An 18,665-nucleotide genomic window follows, 5' to 3' on the forward strand; every position below is an offset into this window, starting at 1 on the left:
TCTCCTTCCCTCATGCTATTCTTGGACTTTGCCAGCTCCACCGCTCCGCAGCCACATACAGCTTGGCCCCTTAAGGTCTACCTGTAGTTGTACCTTGTCGCCACGACTCAGCACCCTGAATCATGCCATCTTGTTGCGACTCGTCGTCTTCTGCAATGAGTGCATCCTGCGGCTCTGGAGTTTTTACCGACTTCTTACGTGATCCACATCGGGTATTGCAGGTATAGTCTCCCATTTACTCCCCTGCTTAGGCCGACATGCTGGTAAATCCGACTCTTCGTCATCTAATTGGATGTGACAGCCGGGGTCTGTGCCCTACGAATTATTTAATTTTCCTAGAAATCATCGCTCCCCAGACTATTTCGGGGGCTGTCCAAGGAATTAGCTCCCAACCGTCTCCTTAAAAATAACCCTCGCGATAGAGACCAAAAGACTGTTATGCTAAGGGAAATTCGAACGATTGCTTACCACAACAGTGGAATGTTCTTAAAGTAGAATGTTCGTGTATCCAGGTAAAATGCACATTTTTCGGTCCCCGGGAACGCTATGATACTAATAAACCCTAACCTCCCTCTAAAACCTTATATTTGTGTCACGTAAGAAGGTTGTAAATAAGTAAAAAAAATAGTAACTTGATTATACGGGGGGGGGGGGGGGGCGGCTTCGCCCCAACGATCGAAAGTATCTTGAACAGGTAACTCTCTTGTTCGAACGTATTCTTGCGCGGAGACAAATTCACTACAAGATGTAGGTCACGATGTTGTCGTGGTTGTGAAAGTCACGGGCGTTCCGGAAACGTTGAAAAGAGCGCGCTGGGCCTGAGTCTTTTTGAATCAGAGCTACAAAGTGATGCTCATACTGCGCTCGGACGGAGATCATTTGAAGTTACACGAGAGATTAAACGGAAACCCGTCGTTCAAAGATCTCGGTGATATAGTCGATCATATAATAAGGCTGGAGTAACGCAGCATACTAACAACGACCATTGCGTGATATTCATACACAATGTATGTTACGAAGTACTCAAGTATTAATACATATTTGGACGCATTAATATATGGTACTCCCTAACACTGGCATGTTAGTTACCATACATGTTAACGAACTGTTAGTTAGTGCCTAGTATTTTGAGGAAACATGTCAGTAGCACTTCGAGTCTAAGTAAGGTAATTTGCATAAAATGGGCGTAAGGCAAGTTAAGATTTGTCCTCCCAGATCTTGGTACGTAAGAAGGTAAGCTACAATTATTTCGAAGTAGTAAGTATTAGTCGTTTGGAAATATGGGCTTAAAGGATTTGGAATGTGATCAGAAACGATAAAATTGTAGCACATTACGCGTTAAAGTCCACACGGATTGCCCGTCTGGCAATGTCCGAGCTACGTCGAAAGTATAGATGACTGGTGGTGAAAACTAATGTCAACCATATCCCCAAAACAGTTCATTCGTTTTTCTAGATAACCGCATCCTATGCGTAATACAGTCCCTCTGTTTATGATACTAACATGTATAGTTTTGAACTATCTGTTAGTTAATGTCTACAGTAGTAAAAGCAACTAACATGTCAGTGGAGTTCCCTACAACTGTGCTGGAATTTTTGATTTCACATGTTAGGGCACCTTATACTATCCGGACTAAAATCATGCAAGAAGCTTTGCTCGCGCACATACGTGCGACCAGAAAGTATGGGATTTTGCGCAGATTTGGTCAGAAGCCCGGTCTTACCAAAGATTTTCATTTTGCATACCATGTTAAAGTATGGTGAAAAAGCAAAGAAAATTGTTACAAAATAAAAACTGAATATTTTATACCACTATGCCATATATTTTCTCGTTTTTTTTATTTTTTTTTCCGGATCACTGTACATGGCCCTCACTTTCGAATCTCCAACATTTGTTGTCTCATGGAGTGAGCAAAAAAAAAGATGGAGTTAAAATATCAATTGTCCTCAGAAGCTTGAAACAATTTTATAAATGAGTCAGGGCCAGACGCGAACTAGCTCGAATAACTAATCAATAACCATGATTTAGCCATTCGAGGTGACAGTACACGGTTGAAGCCATGAAGTTGCTCCAAAACTTGAAGTTCATAAGTTATCTTCTGTTTTCGATTATTACTTTCGAGCACGCACGCCAACAAGAACAGCATCTTATTGCTGGTAAAATTCGTAATTTGTTGGTTATAAATGTCTGTGTAAACTTGTGACCTCGTTCGTTCCCTTCTTCATTACAGTCGCGACTGGTTCTGCTGAAGCAGCAGATCCGCGAACGGCTGCAGCTTCATGGCCATTTTGAGGTTTCCTTGCAAGCGCAGCTTCTTCCGGATTAGCGCCTGCTGCAGCCGCAGTCTTCCCGCCGCCAGATCCAGGAAATCCTGTTCGTCCATGTGAATCTGCAGGTCCGGGGTCAGGCGCGAATTGCGTCCTTCCAACAGCGTTCCTTTGCCATTCAGCAACGTGATCGTCCAGACCTCCTTGTTGATGTGCCACTCGAGCACGCCCGAGATCTGTTTGCTGAGTGATTGACCCTTCTCCTGCAAGGTAGATCGCAACCGGTCGAACACTTCTGCGCACTCGCTGGATCGAGACGTCGTCAGAGACTTTGGTGGAGACGTCACATTGCGCATCATGGGCTCGAACGAGTCCTGCGTGGACGTTGGGTGGGTCACGCGGCTGAAGTCCACGACGTCACGCCACTGCTCAGCCACGAGTTCGGGCGTGAACTGGATCGGGTCCGTGGGGAAACCGACACCGTGTGTGCGTTGCAGACGCAGAGCCCCCACCCAGCCTCCACCCAACTCGAACAGCCCACCGTTGTCCTTGCACGACGGGTGGCACAGATACACGACGATGGGCGACGTCAGCTCCGGTGTCAGTTTGGCGTACACGTCGTCGGGCCACACTGGCTGCGTGAGGCGCGTTCCGGCCACAGGAGACACCGCATTCACTGCAATGTTGTACTTGATACCTGGCATGCAGCATTAAATCACGACAATAGCGTAAGGATCTGGCAACATTCTCCACTTCCAAGCTCGTTCAACCAGCAAGCAGACCTTCGCGGTTGAGCGCCACCGTGAAGCCCACAAGCCCCATCTTCATGGCAGCGTAGTTGACCTGTCCGAAGTTGCCGTAGAGCCCAGCGCCTGACACGCAGTTGAGGATGCGACCGTACTTCTGTTGACGCATGATGGGCCACACTGCCTGAGTCACGATGAAGGTGCCGAGTAGACTCGAGCGGTACACGTCGTCCCTGTAAGACAGCAGCAGCAGTAGTAAGTGGATAATATCCCTGTCACCCAATCCCTCTGCACACTATACCAGTTCTCCTTCGTCATCTTGCGGAAGGACCCGTCGCGGATAACCGTAGCGTTCTACACAATAAAAAGACCATCACCCTTGTGTCCGCACTCTCACAAAAGTTGCTGTTGTCCATACATTGATCAAGATGTCCACTCGCTTAAAGTTGTCCATTGCGGTTTTAACGATCTTGGCGCCGTCCGTAACGCAGTTGTGATCGCCCACAGCTACGCCTCCTTGACTTCGAATACTCTGAACAACGTCCTCCACCAGCGAGCGGTCGGCGTCGTTGTCATTCACTACCACACGGACGCCACGACCTGCTAACGCTTGTGCCCATGCACGGCCCAGACCGCGGCCAGCCCCCGTCACGATCGCCACCTGCGCCAAGTCTCCGCTCCCGAACGATATCATCTTTGCTTTTTTCTTTTTGCCGTCTAGCGACCCAAGTTGAAGATTTCGACGTGGTGCACGTCAACAGTTGCGTTTCGTACACGATTGTTGTGTGACAATAGTGTACTCTACAAATGAAACACTTTTTTGGTGGGAGCTATTTTAGCGCAGTGCGTCAGCACAAAGAGGAGCAGCGATGGCAGCAGCGCTGATCCACGCCGAGTTCGGGGATGACTGCGACCTGTACGCAGTTTTCGGTGTGGAGCGCTCGGCCACCGACAAGGAGATCACTCGGGCGTACCGTAAGCTCGCGCTGAAATTTGTGCGTCTTTCGTAAGATACTTTTATCGCCAGTTGAAGCTCCAACTGACAGTGTCATGATACCTCGCAGCACCCCGACAAACAGCGCGGAGATGAGGCTTCGCGTGCCAAGGCGACGGGCAGGTTCCAGGCTGTGAGTGCCATCCACTCGATCCTGAGCGACAAGGAGGCACGCGCAGTGTACGACGAGTCGGGCACCATCTTGTCGGACGACCACGACGACAAGTCCCCGTCGTTCCAGATGTGGACGCAGTACTTTGCTCGTGTGTTCCCCAAGGTCACCAAGGAGGATATCACTAGGTTTGAGGGCGAGTATCGCCACTCGGATGAGGAGAAACGCGACGTGCTGGCTGCCTACACCAAATACGAGGGCGAAATGCAGCATATCATGGACACGATCATGCTGTCTACAGACGACGATGAAGAGCGCTTTGTCGAGATGATTCAGAATGCCATCAAGGCGAAGGGGGTGGGTACTGTGTTAGTTGGTGCAGTGGCGGTGTATTGATCGCCTAACGTCTTCAATTTGATGAGATCAGGTGAAGAATTTCCCGACGTGGCGCGAGTACGTGAAGGTGCAATCCAAGAAGAAGAAAAAGAAAGAGACTCCAGCGGAGCAAAAGCGCAAGCAAGCGAAGCGAGAGAAGGAAGCGCGGGAGGCTGAAGAGCTTTTTAACAAAATTCGTGGCAACCAACAGAAGCGAGGCGAGGGATCAGGCAGCAGAGCGCTCAGTACCGAACGGTAAAGAGTTCTTGTCAAAACGTGTCATCTAAGGAGCATTGTACTGACTGAAAATGTGTTGATGCTGGGCAGGAAGCGCGGGTTTGAATCACTACTGGGCAGCTTGGAAGCCAAATACGCTGAAAAAGGCAAGAAATCGAAACGTGAGGCTGCACCGCGAGACCCTGGTGAGCCCAGTGAAGAGGAATTCCTCGCGGCTCAGAAGAGGCTTAAGCGCAGCAGGAAGAAATGAATCGAGCGGATTTCCGGACGTGTCAAGTCAGCACAACACTCAACAGCTTCAATTAGATTTTTCATTGCACATTATCTTGCTGTGGCCGCTATTGCACTTGTTGTATTATCCCTTAAACTCACTAAAGGTTGTGGCCGTGGGAGTCCCAGGAGCCGCAGTCTCACTGACTTCCACAGCAACTGGGATTGGCTCACCGTTTTCCATTGGAACACTCACGTACTGGCCACTGGACTCGCAAGACGCATCGTAACCAGCATATACGAGCAGCGCGTCTTCCTCGCGAGAAACGACGTGCTCGTCATAGTCACGAGCCTGGTAGTCCACGTGCACGAACGCGCGTTCCACTTCCTCCAGATTCTCCACTTTAAACTGCACCTGAAGCGCGATATCATGGGCCAGTTTGACAGACATTTCACCCGGAACCACCACCTCCAGCTCCACGAGGTACTTCGATCCGAAGTGGTAGGCACGTACAATATCGAGTTCCATGGAGGGATGATGGCGGCTGCAAAGTTCCTTCACTTCTTCGATAAACTCCTCGCTGGCACACACACCGACAAGCTGCGTGATCTGCTCCCACGCCATCTTTCCCCAGGCCACCATGATGTAGACGAAAATGATAATAGCACCAGCCGGATCGACGTACCAAGCCTTGGGCTCCACTGCAGCGACGATGTATGCAGCAACAGCGAAGGAGTTACTGAGCATGTCATTGAAGTTGTCCTGGTGAATAGCTTCGACTGCGACCGAGACTGTCGACTTGAGGATCCACGCGGAGTAGAACATGAGACCGATCTTGACGACCACGGCCGTGACTGCAATGGCGATAGCAGCGGCTGAGAGGTTCGGTGCCTCCGGCTCGTCCGACGAGAAACCATCGACGAGCTTCTGGGCCGCTTCGTGGATGAAGACGATCGACGCTAGCACCATTACACTCGCGGCCACAATGATAGCCACCGGCTCGAATCGCGACGTACCAGCAGGGTACTTGGCGTAGTCCTGCTTCTTGCCCGAACGGGTACCGGCGTACCAGAGTAGCCCCTGGACGAACAGGTCGACCATGTTCTCAACCAATGCCGAGATCAAAGCGAGCGAGTTGCTCGCAATGGCCACTGAGGTCATGACGATGACGATAACAATGTTCGTCGTAAGTGAGGCCTTGAGCACCACTGCCACGTGATCCATCGGTTCCTCTCCGCGCAGCACGCGGCGCAGCGTAGCAAAGCGCGCGCATAGTGCATTCCGCGACGAGTTGGTTGTCAGTGACACTGGTCTAGCACTTGGGCTCTCCATTTCTAGAGCTAACGTAGACTGGTGGATACGCTGGGCTTGTTGAGAGCGGCGCAAATGGCTCAGTGAGGCAACCACAGGTACGAAAAACTGCTGGCTGGCGGATCACTCGCGCGGCACTCCGATTAATAACCGCCGCTGCTCTGCACGAATGCACGTGGCTCCCTCCAATCAGGAACTGTCGATCATGAAAATGACCACGCTCTGGTCGTTCCGTCGACTCTAGGTCACAACTTGGCAAGACTACACGGATGCGCAGTCCGTATTTCCGCAACCATTCAGACGACCAGAGATTCGCTGCGCGATTCCGCGCTTGGCCCAGGGCGGCAGTGCACGCTGTGTACGCTGTGGCTCGCATCAGTGCTTCGCTGCAAGTTGTTTTTACGACCTAATTTTTAGTTCGGAGCTCTATCGTTTAACAAATTCCTGCTACGCCTTCCAGGGTATTCTAGCGTAGATCTCTCGGATCGTCCTAAGCTCGTTTAGCCGTAAGTTGCGGTCCCCCACTTCTGCACGCTCCAACCGCCACCTTCAGGTGCAAGAATTGATGCTCCGTCGTCCACGGCGGGATCGTGACGGACGGGGCCTGGGCCAACAAAGTCTACGACTTCGACTTGGTCTGAGGTTCGGCGATTAGATAGATCACTTCAAGTTGAAGTGATGACTTTTACTGACCAATCATATTGTCCGATGTTTGGCGCGTATAAAATCTTGTACATATAGCGGTGGCGCGAGACAGAAATGTAGGATACCACTCGGCCAAGCTGCTCAACAAAGATCCGACAAAGAGAGAAAGTCACATTGAGGAGTTCCATAGGCGTTTAGGTTCAGTTTCTTTCCTTAAGAGAAAACTGGAAGAGCTCATGGTCTTGACGATTAAGATAATGAGCACGATGCTAGAGTAGACGAAAGATGAACAAGACGCGAAGAACAGCGATCGTTGAGGGAAAGGAGGAGCTATAGGCCGGGCAGTTGGTGTCAAACTCGCAGCAATTGACATTTTACGTTTAAACAACGTTCTCTAAAAAAATTCATGAACACCCTGATTCTCTATTTTACGTCATACTCTTAACCTTTCTACATGATTCCGTTCTTCGAGCTACATGTATCGATCACCTTAACGCTTAACGCCAGGAGCGACGTATGGTCTTCACGCTTCCCATGGCAAGACAATTTGCAACCTGAAGGGTTACGATGAGGTTACATTGTGGTTACATCGTCGGAGTATCCAGCGCTGCTGTTCATAACGGAAATTGTGACGTAGCTGCAGGAAGCCAACAATGAGCGCCTTCTTCGAGCAAAAGGTCAAGGCCCCGGTCGTCAAGCTGCTCAAGTCTGGCGGTATGCCTCAATGCCTGTCCTTATACCATGGTCCCATGCTAAGCGCATTATTGCTCTGCTGACAGCCTCGCCCAGCAGCATCGCTTTGGCCATGGCCTTTGGCATCTCAGGAGGAATCTTCCCCATTCCTGGCGTTACGACGGTGCCCGTCATGGCCGCTATCTTCCTCTTCCGTCTGAATCCTGTGGCCGCCATGCTCACTAACTATCTCGTTACACCGCTCAATATCGCGTCCGTCCCCGTCTTCATGTGCGCTGGATACTGCCTCTATCTCCGTAAAGAGATCAAGTATTGACCTTGTCCTGATTGTTGCAGCTACTACGGTAATGCGGTCTTTGGAGGAGGCGAGGGAGAAGGCGAGTTCGCCATGGGTAGCTTCATGGAGGACATCAAGACAGACACCATCAACACACTACTGCAGTTCCGCTTCACACTGCTGCACGCCATCTACATGTGGCTGCTCGTCATGCCCGTTCTCACACTTGTCATCTACGGCGTGCTCACTCCCGTGCTGCGTCGTGTCATGCCCAAGAACAAGGATGAGCGCAAACATGCCTAGAGTTTCGGGGTTTTCATTTGAGATTCTCCCATGTCATCACTACCCGATGGCGCATACAGGTTTTCCTATTGAGAGCAAGATTTTTAAACTCTTTTACATTGGTCATTTGCGTTGTACCGCACTAATCGTTGTTAGCTTTTCAACTCCTAAAAGCAGCCACTGCAAGGAAACGTAGCGGCATCACGTTCTGGGGAGTTGAGTGGAGTGCAAGGCATCGAATCGGCGAGCAAAATGGACTGGCAGCATGTTTTAAGCACTGGTTGACGGAAATGGCTCCGACTGACAGTTGCTACGCAGTGTGTCTGCTAGGCTAAACAGTCAGAGAGGTCAACTGTTAGATATATGCCTTTCTTTCGTGTTCGAGGACGAAAAGCTCGAAGACAATCAACGTACCAGTAGAAAGGGTTGAACTGCTTGACTTTCACGCCTCCAGCGTCCTCAGTCAGAGCTAGGCGCACACCCCGAGCTGGTAACCATTTTTCGGTCATCACGTCCACGGGTGCTCCCAGCTTGTTGGCGATCTTCTTTGTGAGACCCGCCAGGATACGACATGCAGGTGAATTCGACAAAATCTGAGCAGGAAGAGCGGCACCTGTGCTTTCTAAACACCCAGTCAAACACTGGAAGGTCATGACTATAGGAGGCACGCCACGCTCGGTTAATCCGACATTAGCCCAGTCGGAACCGTGACGTGTAAGCGTTCTTAGACACAATTTCCAGGTTTGGGTCTCCGTGTCTGCGGGCAAAGCAGTAATAAGTAAGAGACTTTACAAGCATATTATTCGTCTTGAAATTCGACAGCCTACCATAGCTCGACAACCGTTGGAAGCGGATTCGCTGTGCGGAGAGGATGACACGTTGGTCTTCCTGGCCTCTCCGAGTCCGATTCAGCACCGGTTTGGTCCATCTTCCTTCCATTTCCACTGCAAACTCCATCGCACGAACACCGCTACGCTTCATAGTCCACACGTACTCGAACGTATTGTCACCATGAAGTATAATCCGGATCTTACTCCCGTCGCCTTCACTAGCGGAATCAGTCACCACTGGAGTAGGTGATGACGGTAGTTGAGCTATCGAGGACCGAATTGACAATGCAGACTTGAGGGGAGCTATCTTGGTCAAATCATGTGTGCCATCCTCTTGATGTTGTGGCTGTGTTGGAGCAGTTTGGGGTGCCACGGTTGTGTAAATACCAGGTAAGAACACATACTTTGATGCGTCTGGGGTTGTAGAGTTCCAGCTGATGCGCTCGTCTGCAGCTCGTAGCAAGACCTCCATCGCGAACTCCACCTGAGACTTCAAGTGATCCACATCCTGTTTTGTTAGCATTCTGTAACACAGCGTTTGTCGTTTATTTGGCTTCAATGGAGTTGAGATAACTTAGTTGGTTGTTTTCTTTGCTTGGGCAGAAATAGTCACTGTTCAGTCGAAACCGAATTCACTAATGAAATGGAGAACGATGGCGAAGATGGAGATGACAGCTACGCGAACGCGTATCTTAACGATGACGATGTCGATGAGAGCGAAGATGCCGAACTGGCCGAGATGCTAGCCAAAGTGCAGTCTATTCAGCAAGTAGAAGGACGTCTACAGCCGACAGAAACGTCAGTACCTGCAACAGCCACAGATTCCAAAACCAACCAAGCAAAGGAACCAGCAAAAGTGTCTGCGAGGCTCTCACCGAGGGTAACAACACTTACCGACTCAAAGAACTCGCTTGTTAAATCTCCATCAGCGACAAGTTTGACTTCATCCACTGGTGTTTACAAAAGCCAAGACGGTATCACGACCATCTCACGCAGTGCGTTAAGTGCCAGAACTGCTGGAGCAAGTGTTTTGACAGGGGTCAAGAAATCTGCAATATACGAGGAAAAACTGTTAAAGGCCGCAACAGCCACCAAAACTATCGAGAAGCTGAGGCATAAGGTGGTAGCCACCTCACCTAGTAAGGATCATGTCTTGCCCTGCCGCGCCAATCAAGTGTACTAAAGCTCGTAATATTCCAGGAACTATCGGAGTACGAGAAGATGAATTTGCAGTGAACGCATTCAGGTGCTTAACACATTACTTTTATCGCCACATACTTGTTGCAGAAACGAATTGAAACCCTGTCAGAACCATCCAAGAAGACAACACCTCGGAAATTTGCCACTGACGACGAAGAGCAGCACTGTCGTTTCCAAATACGTAAGAAAACTCAACGTGCAGGATCTTCCAGAGACGACTTTGACGATGGCGGAGACTCGAGTCAAAGCTTTATTTCTCGGATGGAAGCGGCAGAAAGGAATCGCCAAAAAGTGTGGAATCTGGAGCTCAAATTTGTATAACAATTGCTTACCATTCGTGCTAATGGTTTGTAGAAACTTGATTTAAGTCGAGGCGAGAATGACTATAACGCACGTTTGGTACGTGAATTTGTCTGTTTTCTTTTTTTTTGATACGGTTTCCAAGATTCTTTTCGTGATTTTTGCAACAGGATAAGAAGGCTTGTCCAAAGTGTGGTCTTCCGCAATCGTACTCTGAATTCAAGGACAAGAAGAAAAAGTGTCAAATGTGTGGCGTCGAGTTTCGCTTTCTGAATGCGTGGGGGGATATTGAGCACAGCTTTACCTCCCGAATGGCTGAAACCTCGCGTGCTCAAGCAGAAAGACAGGAACAAATCTACGCTCAGATGGCGGCTGAAGCGACTAATCGACTCAAGATAAACAAGTCGGTCAAGCAGTTGCCGTATGAGAAGCAGATCGCGATGAAAAACAACAAGCAAACCTTCCTCGACCGCAATTACACGCCAAATGGCGACTCCAAAACTAAGAGAGCGCAGTTAGAACTGGAAGCAAAGCGCAAGGCTGCACGATCAGCCAAATGAAAATACACGTTCATGATTATTTGAATTACCGCGACATTTTACTGAATTCGCAGCATAGTTAGCGACTATGCTAGCTCAACGCAATTAAGCATAAAGTAAACTTACTGTGATCCAATGCGCGTTTCAGAAGATTACAAGATAGCTGCTCTTGAATGCCCTGGAGCTGTCAGTGATGCCCGCGAGTACGGCTGTAGAACCACATACATAATAGAATAATCAGCTACGTACAAAGATTTTGATGGCCACTTAGCCTACCGGGAGAATCGCTTTGTACGAATAACACTTCACAGGTTGCATAGGAACCGGTGGTCGCTTCCACGCTGGCAGCTTGCATCTGGTCTTCGTTCGCCGAGTATTTGCTTCTGTTATTCGAGGTGACGATGCCCCAATTTCATCAGGACGACTCTCTGGACTGGGTGCATTATTCAGTTCATCTGTATTCGAAGATGGTTCTCGCTCTTGGTTTACACTTGACGTTGTTGACACCAATCCATCTTGAACTGGACTGGAGCGTCCGGAATTCGTTGAAAATGGTGCTCTCTCCTCGCTGGCCTCCTGTGGCTCGAGAAGAGTAGGCTACAAACGGATGTAAGATCACTACGGCATGAAAACTACTCTATCAATCAATTGCTTACCTCGTTAATGTCAGGTAGGGACGGCTGCTTAATCAAGGCCTTCGCAACGCGATCCATCTCTCTTAGCTTGTTTCTATACCTTTGTAGACTTTGCTCGAACTCTTGCTGCTCTTGGCTGCATTATAAGCACATTCATAAGAAGATCAACACAGAAAACTCACCGCGGCAGGCCAAACCACTCACCGTTTTTGGCTATCAGCTAACTGCTTCATTCGACGCAAGCGCGCTGCTGTTTCCTGTCGGAGCTTTCTTTCAGTAAGCTGCTGCTTCGCATCAATATCTTCATTCCTTTCCGGCCCACCCACTTGCCGTCGTTTAATGGGCATCTTGTGGAAAGATTTCGCCTCGTTCAGTTTCCCAGGCGTAGTGTTTGGTGGTGTTACGTCTGGCATCTTCTCTTGACGCTTCATTCGAATGCGTTCCTTTGCCCGACGTCGACTTTCCTGCGCTCTCTTTATCTTCTCAGCACATTCCTCTGCACTCCACGCGGCAAATTGCTGCTGTTCGGCTGTTTGTCGTGCCTGCTGTTGCTCAATTTGATTCATTCTTGCAATTCGAGCCTGTGCGCGCTCTTGTGCTTGCTTGACCTTCTTCAACTCCCGCTCCATCTTTGATTTCTCCTCGCCAAGTCGCCGAGCCCTCTCCAATAGCTTTGTATCCTGATCTTCGATCTGGTTGACAGATTTCTTGTGCTTTTTAGTCAATGCAGCAGTTGGTAGTGCAATATAAATCGGTGGTAGCTTCTCGTCCGAAGACCGTTGAGAGCGTTTGCTGCTGTTTGGACGTGTTCGATCGCCCTCTCCGTCCTCTGGAGTCGCTCTTTCGCTCTCTTCCCGTTCGATGACATCGCTCCTGAGACCCAGTATCACCGGCAGCTCAAACTGCCTCGCAGCCAGACACAGTCGTCGTGCGCGCTCCAGCAGCTCCTTCGCCGCCGCGTCCTCGCCCTCGATCCCCATAAGCTCGTCCACTTCAACAACCACATGGATCGGTTACGCGACTCTTACCGCTCCATACAACCTTATAACCTTGCACAATTAGATTTGTCAAACGGATTTGAAAGTCTAAAATGACTTGTGAAAAATGATGTTTCCTTACTCTTAAGATTCGTAAGGCATGTCAAAACCAAAAGCCTTGTCGCTTTTGACCAATCACAACCGTGGCGACGTGGCATTTGCCTCGTCATTCCCTTATCTGCCGGACCCAACAGAAGCCTAGCGGAGACTCATGGCGAGCAGCTCGGACGACACGGCGGCCCTGGCTGAACAGCTGCGACAGGAACGCAAGAAGCTCACGCTCTTCCGTCGCCCTTTTAGCGTGCTGTACCACTTCAGCGTCGTGTTCTTGCGCTTCCTCAAGTGGTTAGCGCTACGCGTGCAACGCAGTCGTGCCACGCGTTTCGTGTTACTGCCGCTGCTTGTGCTGTGGCTCGTGGCTTCGAGTCGTGACGGGCCTCACCGCCAGCTTCTGGATGAATTCAATGAAACGGTCAAGTTCGTGGTCTGGTGGGTCGGTCTGGGCGTGCTCTCGAGTGTGGGGTTGGGCACGGGAATGCACTCGGGCATCCTGTTCCTCTTCCCCCACATTTTTCTCGTGGTGCAGGGCGCAGAAGAATGTAAATCTCTGGACTTTGACAGTCGCCACCACATGTGGTTCCACCCTTTCGAAGCCAACTGCAACAACGTCCCCGAGGTCTCCACTGTCACGTTCTCCGCCATCTTCTGGAAGGTTTTCCTGCCCTGCATGCTCTGGGGCGCAGGCACTGCAGCTGGTGAGATCCCTCCTTACGCACTCAGTCGCGCCGCTAAGCTGGCTGGACAGCGTAACGAGGAGTTCGAGGAGATCGCCGAGTCCAAGTCCCAGTACAACCTCATGAACAGCATGAAGGACTGGATGATCCGGTTCCTGGAGAAACACGGCTTCTGGGGTGTGCTGCTCATGTCTGCCTGGCCCAACATGGCCTTCGACCTCTGTGGTATCTGCTGCGGACACTTCCTCATGCCCTTTTGGACGTTCTTCGGTGCTACACTCATCGGCAAGGCACTTATCAAGGTCAACATGCAAGCCGCGTTCTTCATCACCATCTTCACGGACGCGCATCTCAAGCGTGTGGAGGCCTTTATCGGACGTGTAACTCCCGAGGAGTGGGGACTTGGCTCCCGTGTTAGCGAGTTCTTATTTGAATGCCGCGAGAAGTTCCACTCAGCGCAGAGTAAGGCCGCAGCAGAGCACGCTGGTACGGCGGCGGCTTCTAGCAGCAGTCTGGTGTCCCAGCTGGGCTCATGGATCATGGTGGCCTTCATCGCCTACTTTGCCATCTCGTGCATCGAGCAGTTCGCGCAGCAACACGCCGCCGAGGAGGACGAGAAGAAGCTCAAGAAGCAGAAGTAAGCGTCCGGCTTTGGTAGCCCATACACTATCCTGGCACGAGTACATGGAGCCAGGTGACCCGATTAGTGAGAAGAGTAAGCTCTTGAGCTCTCCTCAGGACATTTTCCATATTGATATAGCTTTTTTGCATGTTGGATATATTTCTTCCGCCATTAATCGCTTCACAATAGAGAGCATTCAGACACTTTGATGAACTTTGTGCAATGTGTACACGCATGTTAAATAGTTCAGGCCTCGCGCATCTTGAGATCCGCTCGCTGCAGAGCTTCTAGTCGCAACTTCTCGGACTGCGCCAACTCTTCATCGCCGTTCTATTGCATGTCAACATTAATTTCCTGTTAGTATGCTATATTTCATTTGAAGCGTGGACATTCTCCACTAACCTTCAAGGCGATGATATCCTCGCGATAGCGTACGTCCGACGGGAGCGGATTATCGACGGGTGTGTGTTCAAACGCTGGCTCAGACTCCACGTGCCAATAACTGCAACAAAGCAACATTTCCGGTTAGTCGTCTCACAGCATTCTCATACAAATGCTCAATTCACTTACGTCCTGCCGTCGAACTGGAGGTGCGATAGCCACGAACCATTTACAGTCGCCACTGCATGCTTGGCAGATTTCTGTGAGAAGTCAATACAGAACAACACTCAGCCACCAGTCTTGCAAAATTACGTATTAAACTGTTCTCACCTTTGCGGGGTAGATGCATCCCTTGATGTCGTCGCTCTGTGACTTTTTCAAGAAACTGTTGTTCGCGTCAAAGTTGAGTTCGCCCACAAGGCGGTTGGTAGAGTCCTCGAACTTTGAAGAACCACCGATTTCCACCACTCGGTCTCCAAATAGGACGCCACTCATCTTGATCTGGGGCATCGTGAACGTGATGACCACTCCATCGTGGAATGTGATTGTTGCCGATCCGTTCTGGTAGTTGGTCAGAGAATTACGAGTCGAGACTGATTCGAACTCGTAGACTCCGGACATTCTGTAGAGCCCTTTAGGACCCACAACTGTGAACGCAGATTTGATGGGGTGGTGGCTTACATGCTCCATGATCACTTGTGTGCCGTCAGGATACGTGGCCTCATAGGTCTCTCCTAAGATGGGGTTGAACGGCTTCAACTGACCGACACAGAAGTGCAGACCACCCGATACAAACGCCATCACAAACTTCATCCGTTCAATCGGATCCGAACCACTGAGTGCTGCCTTCTTGAGCACAGTAGGAGCATAGTTCCATCCGTCTGCTACACGTTCAAGTAGCGATCGAGGCTCGAAGATGCGAATTGGCAGTGAGATTCGCACGGCCAGTTTGCCTGATAAAAGTTGCGAACCGACTTGCATCATGACCTCTTTGACGACCCCCTGCTGCTTCTTGAGCGTCTCTCGGTCTTGGAAGATCAACCCACCACGCTTGTTTTGCTTGAAGTGTTCCATCCACTGCATACGGTCTTTGATCTGTAGGTGCGCCCACGAATCCTGCCTGCTGAGAGTTGGGAGTTGCTTGGGACTCCCATTCGAGGGTTTGTCAATTGAGTTGGCAACCGATTCGGCTGCAGCCTTCTGAGCTTCGATGGAGGTGATGGAGTTGTGGGGAACGATATTGTCGATATGCAGACTCACAGTGGAGAGGACGAGGCCATCGGTACCGAGATCACACGCAGACATCTTGGACTAGAAGTGTTAGTGGTGAGGCTCGTTGGAAATTGCGTTGTGCCATTCCTTTCGTTCGGTTCCTCCGTTGCCAAGACACAGAGGCAAGGACGATTAATGCCGGTGGCAAGGATATTCCTGGCGCTTCCGCTCATGCTTGCTCCTTGCTGGCTCCATGACGTTGGTGTTAGGCATCATGTTGGTAAACCTTACGGCTCGAGCACTGCTATTCTTGGTCACCACTTCGCCTCCTCAAATGTGTGGAACGATTTGCCACTCTAGCCACATTTTCCTACCACGTGGCTTGTGCCGGACAAACTTCGGTTCAGACAATAGAGAATGAGTAACACTTCTGGCCGATCCAGCTCTTGAACGTGGTATTTGAAGTGACTCGTATCCGAAGAACCACCAACTTTCCTGTACAGGTATCGCGATCCTGACAAGTGTAAGCACCTTTGATCACATTTGGGAAGGAACAAAGTATTGGACATGCCTTGTTGGAGCATCAATGTTTGTCTAGGTTTCCTAAATTGTTGCTCTATTGCTGTTCGGTTGGTTTGGGTGCGTACTCAGAGATTAGTGCTGTGATGGCGTCGTACGTGTAGAGTGACGAAGTATGGCCATCACTCCACGTGACCGCAAAAGCATAGTTACCCTGTCGAAGTGACCCTGTTAATGCCAGTTGTTGAAGCAAAAGAGAGAAGAAATCCACTGTGACTTTACCTTCCGCTCAACTGCGGTGGGATGAATATCGTCTGGAACCGTAGCTGGGTCCAAGATCTGCACAACAAAAAGGCGTCAAGTCGGGATACCAAAGGGTTTTATCTCATCACGTAACAATACCTGCTCTCCTGTGAACTCATCGATACATTGAGCACAGCGGCATCTACACAAAACAAGCAAATCGTACATCAGTATGCAACAGTAGCCAGGTCAGCGGCTAAGGGTATTCACTTACTGAGCTCGGAGATCCGCTGGGTGAAGCACAGCCTCCTTCGCCTCGTTCAAACTGTACAAGCGGAGAACAATGCCGCGATTCGTGTCATAGAGAAGCTCGGGCGCCAAGCGAACGTTGTGCTTCAAAACCACCAGTTCCTTGGCAACCTAAAACGACTGCAGTTAGTACAAGCCCGGTTATACTTGACACGTCCAGTTGCGCAAGGACTCACTGTGGTCGCTAGCGAGTCGTACGTCTTCTCTTCTTCAGGGGATAATCCAGAGAGAACGAATGGCCTGCACCACAGGGAGATCGGCCATGTTAGCTCGAATATCACTGGTTATACCTGGTACTAAACGCACCGTCCAGAGTCTGCCGATGCGCTAAATTGCTCCGAGATTGGCAGCTTGAACACATTTTTCATGTTGCACTTGTCAACAAGCTCCTGGGTATGGCCCGGGCCTGCGCGATTGCATAAAATAAGGAATGAATACAAAACCGCAAAGCCAATAACCATAAATTGAAGAAATACTGACCGAACGGATAGTGTCGCTGTCCATGGGAGCAGTCGAAGTAGGACATGTTCTCCACCACAGCCGCCGTTTTCACCTGAATCATCATCAGAACTGTGTTAGCGACTACGGAGAAGACCCATTCGATATCACATCATGATTGGTAGCACCTTTAGATCTTCAAACATCGCGATTCCTTTCTCTACGTCGACGAAGCTGAAAAATAAACACAACGTTAGGTATGGTGATTCTGGAGGGTAGAAACTGATGCACATACCTGAGTCTCTGCGGCGTTGTCACGACAACTGCAGCTGAGATAGCCATTTGTTGCGAAAGTGAGATCTGAATGTCTCCCGTTCCAGGTGGCATATCCACCACCAGGTAGTCAAGATCGCCCCACTCGGTGCCGAGAATGAGCTGGTCGACCAGTTTTGAGACCATGGGACCACGCATCACTGCAGCTCCGACTCCTGTTCGAGCCAAGTAATCGGTCCAAGTTAAAAAATAATTCAGATAGATATACCAGCAACCAGACACAACGTACCTCCCGCACCAGGAGCAGCACGTTGGTTCACGAAGCCGAAAGACATACACTTGACGCCCTCGTAGTCCACCGGTTCGACAAAATTCTTTATCTTCTTTGACTGGCGAATAGTGCAGTCTTCAGGCGAGACCATAGTAGGCAAACTCGGTCCATAGATGTCAGCGTCCAGAATTCCCACTCGAGCACCACGTTTCGCAAGGCTGCAAACCACACCAATAAGTTAGTAATCTAGTATCAATACCCGCGTTCTATCTGCAGTCACTCCACCTAAAGGCGAGATTCACTGCCACCGTAGACTTGCCAACGCCGCCTTTGCAACTGGACACTGCAATGATGTCCGACACGTGAGCCAGCGACGAGAAGCGGCCAGCACGAGCATTGCGTGGTCGCGACTTGGAGATCTCAAAGTCCGTATCTTTGACCCAGTCCAATTTGTTCACGGCTAGTTCCGCCTCCTTCTGCCACTGATAACATCAATACAAATAATAACTGTGTGAGTATCGTAACAATGCCAGCGCCTCCATTGCCGAACCTGTTGCGCCAGCTCCATCAGCGCCGGAGACGGCGTCTCGATCTTGCATGAAACTTTGCCGGCCTCTGGAACAACGCGCAGCTCCTGAAACAAAGAATAACAAACGAATGAGGGACTTCGAGGCATGAAATGAGTCAACGATGTGTCAATCTGCTGTCGCTTCACCTTGACGCGGCCCAGCGACACAATGTCGCCCAGCCCCAATCCGTCAGAGACACCGCGAAGCTTCTCCAGCACTTGTGTCTCCAGCTGCGCCGCCTGACGCGACGACAACGCGCGATGTGAGTGGCGCCACGGCACCGAGCGAGTAGCTCTCCACCGCAGCATTTTGACTGGCAAAAAAAAAAAAACAGTGACATGGAATCCGAGGAGATATGAATAACGGTACTTTATCTAGTTGATGTGGTCCACATGAAGTTCTT

General features: G+C 50.1%; 11 protein-coding genes across 17 annotated transcripts; 4 read left to right on the forward strand and 7 right to left on the reverse strand.

Annotated features, from left to right (window-relative positions):
* Positions 1 to 738: 738 nt before the first annotated feature.
* On the reverse strand, positions 739 to 879 carry PPTG_24119 (hypothetical protein; the record flags this gene model as incomplete). Its single annotated transcript, XM_008915288.1, has 1 exon — positions 739 to 879. One exon carries the CDS (start codon positions 877 to 879, stop codon positions 739 to 741), a length of 141 nt encoding a protein of 46 aa, XP_008913536.1.
* A 1,216-nt stretch (positions 880 to 2,095) lies between these two features.
* On the reverse strand, positions 2,096 to 3,749 carry PPTG_17620 (hypothetical protein). The gene is made up of 4 exons (XM_008915289.1): positions 3,432 to 3,749; positions 3,315 to 3,367; positions 3,050 to 3,246; positions 2,096 to 2,964 (listed from the first exon to the last, which is right to left on the reverse strand). The coding sequence occupies exons 1-4, from the start codon at positions 3,705 to 3,707 to the stop codon at positions 2,225 to 2,227; spliced, it is 1,266 nt and encodes a 421-aa protein (XP_008913537.1). The 5' UTR covers positions 3,708 to 3,749; the 3' UTR covers positions 2,096 to 2,224.
* A 91-nt stretch (positions 3,750 to 3,840) lies between these two features.
* Positions 3,841 to 5,203, forward strand: PPTG_17621 (hypothetical protein). Its single transcript, XM_008915290.1, has 4 exons — positions 3,841 to 4,008; positions 4,078 to 4,476; positions 4,547 to 4,749; positions 4,822 to 5,203. Exons 1-4 carry the CDS (start codon positions 3,883 to 3,885, stop codon positions 4,979 to 4,981), a joined length of 888 nt encoding a protein of 295 aa, XP_008913538.1. The 5' UTR covers positions 3,841 to 3,882; the 3' UTR covers positions 4,982 to 5,203.
* On the reverse strand, positions 5,021 to 6,470 carry PPTG_17622 (hypothetical protein). Its single transcript, XM_008915291.1, has one exon. It carries the CDS (start codon positions 6,272 to 6,274, stop codon positions 5,087 to 5,089), a length of 1,188 nt encoding a protein of 395 aa, XP_008913539.1. The 5' UTR covers positions 6,275 to 6,470; the 3' UTR covers positions 5,021 to 5,086.
* A 1,033-nt stretch (positions 6,471 to 7,503) lies between these two features.
* On the forward strand, positions 7,504 to 8,815 carry PPTG_17623 (hypothetical protein). Its single transcript, XM_008915292.1, has 2 exons — positions 7,504 to 7,612; positions 7,678 to 8,815. Exon 2 carries the CDS (start codon positions 7,939 to 7,941, stop codon positions 8,344 to 8,346), a length of 408 nt encoding a protein of 135 aa, XP_008913540.1. The 5' UTR covers positions 7,504 to 7,612; positions 7,678 to 7,938; the 3' UTR covers positions 8,347 to 8,815.
* Positions 8,421 to 9,452, reverse strand: PPTG_17624 (hypothetical protein; the record flags this gene model as incomplete). Its single annotated transcript, XM_008915293.1, has 3 exons — positions 8,421 to 8,481; positions 8,565 to 8,907; positions 8,978 to 9,452. The coding sequence occupies 3 exons, from the start codon at positions 9,450 to 9,452 to the stop codon at positions 8,421 to 8,423; spliced, it is 879 nt and encodes a 292-aa protein (XP_008913541.1).
* A 171-nt stretch (positions 9,453 to 9,623) lies between these two features.
* On the forward strand, positions 9,624 to 11,040 carry PPTG_17625 (hypothetical protein; the record flags this gene model as incomplete). The annotated part of the gene is made up of 4 exons (XM_008915294.1): positions 9,624 to 9,860; positions 10,268 to 10,471; positions 10,535 to 10,579; positions 10,651 to 11,040. 4 exons carry the CDS (start codon positions 9,624 to 9,626, stop codon positions 11,038 to 11,040), a joined length of 876 nt encoding a protein of 291 aa, XP_008913542.1.
* Positions 10,429 to 12,686, reverse strand: PPTG_17626. 2 transcript variants are annotated; one of them, XM_008915295.1, is made up of 6 exons: positions 11,859 to 12,686; positions 11,676 to 11,790; positions 11,296 to 11,616; positions 11,146 to 11,228; positions 10,785 to 11,081; positions 10,429 to 10,693 (listed from the first exon to the last, which is right to left on the reverse strand). In XM_008915295.1, exons 1-4 carry the CDS (start codon positions 12,632 to 12,634, stop codon positions 11,172 to 11,174), a joined length of 1,269 nt encoding a protein of 422 aa, XP_008913543.1. In that variant the 5' UTR covers positions 12,635 to 12,686; the 3' UTR covers positions 10,429 to 10,693; positions 10,785 to 11,081; positions 11,146 to 11,171. The 2 variants fall into 2 exon arrangements, with proteins under 2 accessions (XP_008913543.1, XP_008913544.1); XM_008915296.1 differs by having other exon boundaries at positions 11,146 to 11,616.
* A 127-nt stretch (positions 12,687 to 12,813) lies between these two features.
* PPTG_17627 (hypothetical protein) lies at positions 12,814 to 14,268 on the forward strand. Its single transcript, XM_008915297.1, has one exon. The coding sequence runs from the start codon at positions 12,903 to 12,905 to the stop codon at positions 14,064 to 14,066; it is 1,164 nt and encodes a 387-aa protein (XP_008913545.1). The 5' UTR covers positions 12,814 to 12,902; the 3' UTR covers positions 14,067 to 14,268.
* On the reverse strand, positions 14,184 to 15,963 carry PPTG_17628 (hypothetical protein). Its single transcript, XM_008915298.1, has 4 exons — positions 14,759 to 15,963; positions 14,618 to 14,688; positions 14,450 to 14,549; positions 14,184 to 14,377 (listed from the first exon to the last, which is right to left on the reverse strand). Exons 1-4 carry the CDS (start codon positions 15,731 to 15,733, stop codon positions 14,294 to 14,296), a joined length of 1,230 nt encoding a protein of 409 aa, XP_008913546.1. The 5' UTR covers positions 15,734 to 15,963; the 3' UTR covers positions 14,184 to 14,293.
* A 219-nt stretch (positions 15,964 to 16,182) lies between these two features.
* On the reverse strand, positions 16,183 to 18,595 carry PPTG_17629 (hypothetical protein). Of its 6 annotated transcripts, XM_008915300.1 has the most exons (13): positions 18,409 to 18,595; positions 18,244 to 18,327; positions 17,979 to 18,175; positions 17,712 to 17,911; positions 17,445 to 17,637; positions 17,338 to 17,383; positions 17,192 to 17,264; positions 17,018 to 17,117; positions 16,888 to 16,951; positions 16,677 to 16,822; positions 16,562 to 16,604; positions 16,442 to 16,498; positions 16,183 to 16,373 (listed from the first exon to the last, which is right to left on the reverse strand). In XM_008915300.1, exons 1-13 carry the CDS (start codon positions 18,568 to 18,570, stop codon positions 16,257 to 16,259), a joined length of 1,482 nt encoding a protein of 493 aa, XP_008913548.1. In that variant the 5' UTR covers positions 18,571 to 18,595; the 3' UTR covers positions 16,183 to 16,256. The 6 variants fall into 6 exon arrangements, with proteins under 6 accessions (XP_008913548.1, XP_008913550.1, XP_008913547.1 ...); XM_008915302.1 differs by having other exon boundaries at positions 16,442 to 16,604; XM_008915299.1 differs by having other exon boundaries at positions 18,244 to 18,595.
* Positions 18,596 to 18,665: the final 70 nt, after the last annotated feature.

This window comes from Phytophthora parasitica, assembly GCF_000247585.1.
Source record: "Phytophthora parasitica INRA-310 unplaced genomic scaffold supercont2.69, whole genome shotgun sequence".
Lineage (NCBI taxonomy): Eukaryota > Oomycota > Peronosporomycetes > Peronosporales > Peronosporaceae > Phytophthora > Phytophthora nicotianae.

Bases quoted from the DNA above. Each gene is read 5' to 3' on its own strand.
- PPTG_17620 (XM_008915289.1), bottom strand. From the start codon at position 3,707: ATGATATCGTTCGGGAGCGGAGACTTGGCGCAGGTGGCGATCGTGACG. The intron at 3,368-3,431 runs GTATGGACAACA...TTTATTGTGTAG, and splicing joins GAGTGGACATCTTGATCAAT to AACGCTACGGTTATCCGCGA. The intron at 3,247-3,314 runs GTATAGTGTGCA...GCTGTCTTACAG, and splicing joins AAGATGACGAAGGAGAACTG to GGACGACGTGTACCGCTCGA.
- PPTG_17621 (XM_008915290.1), top strand. From the start codon at position 3,883: ATGGCAGCAGCGCTGATCCACGCCGAGTTCGGGGATGACTGCGACCTG. The intron at 4,009-4,077 runs GTGCGTCTTTCG...GATACCTCGCAG, and splicing joins GTAAGCTCGCGCTGAAATTT to CACCCCGACAAACAGCGCGG. The intron at 4,750-4,821 runs GTAAAGAGTTCT...GATGCTGGGCAG, and splicing joins AGAGCGCTCAGTACCGAACG to GAAGCGCGGGTTTGAATCAC.
- PPTG_17622 (XM_008915291.1), bottom strand. From the start codon at position 6,274: ATGGAGAGCCCAAGTGCTAGACCAGTGTCACTGACAACCAACTCGTCG.
- PPTG_17623 (XM_008915292.1), top strand. From the start codon at position 7,939: ATGCGGTCTTTGGAGGAGGCGAGGGAGAAGGCGAGTTCGCCATGGGTA.
- PPTG_17626 (XM_008915295.1), bottom strand. From the start codon at position 12,634: ATGGGGATCGAGGGCGAGGACGCGGCGGCGAAGGAGCTGCTGGAGCGC. The intron at 11,791-11,858 runs GTGAGTGGTTTG...CTTATAATGCAG, and splicing joins TTAGCTGATAGCCAAAAACG to CCAAGAGCAGCAAGAGTTCG. The intron at 11,229-11,295 runs GTAGGCTAAGTG...GTGGTTCTACAG, and splicing joins CGTACAAAGCGATTCTCCCG to CCGTACTCGCGGGCATCACT.
- PPTG_17627 (XM_008915297.1), top strand. From the start codon at position 12,903: ATGGCGAGCAGCTCGGACGACACGGCGGCCCTGGCTGAACAGCTGCGA.
- PPTG_17628 (XM_008915298.1), bottom strand. From the start codon at position 15,733: ATGTCTGCGTGTGATCTCGGTACCGATGGCCTCGTCCTCTCCACTGTG. The intron at 14,550-14,617 runs GTAAGTGAATTG...GCTTTGTTGCAG, and splicing joins CTCCAGTTCGACGGCAGGAC to TTATTGGCACGTGGAGTCTG. The intron at 14,378-14,449 runs GTTAGTGGAGAA...GACATGCAATAG, and splicing joins AGGATATCATCGCCTTGAAG to AACGGCGATGAAGAGTTGGC.
- PPTG_17629 (XM_008915299.1), bottom strand. From the start codon at position 18,570: ATGCTGCGGTGGAGAGCTACTCGCTCGGTGCCGTGGCGCCACTCACAT. The intron at 17,118-17,191 runs GTCAGTATTTCT...GCAATCGCGCAG, and splicing joins ACAGCGACACTATCCGTTCG to GCCCGGGCCATACCCAGGAG. The intron at 16,499-16,561 runs GTATTGTTACGT...TTTGTTGTGCAG, and splicing joins ATGAGTTCACAGGAGAGCAG to ATCTTGGACCCAGCTACGGT.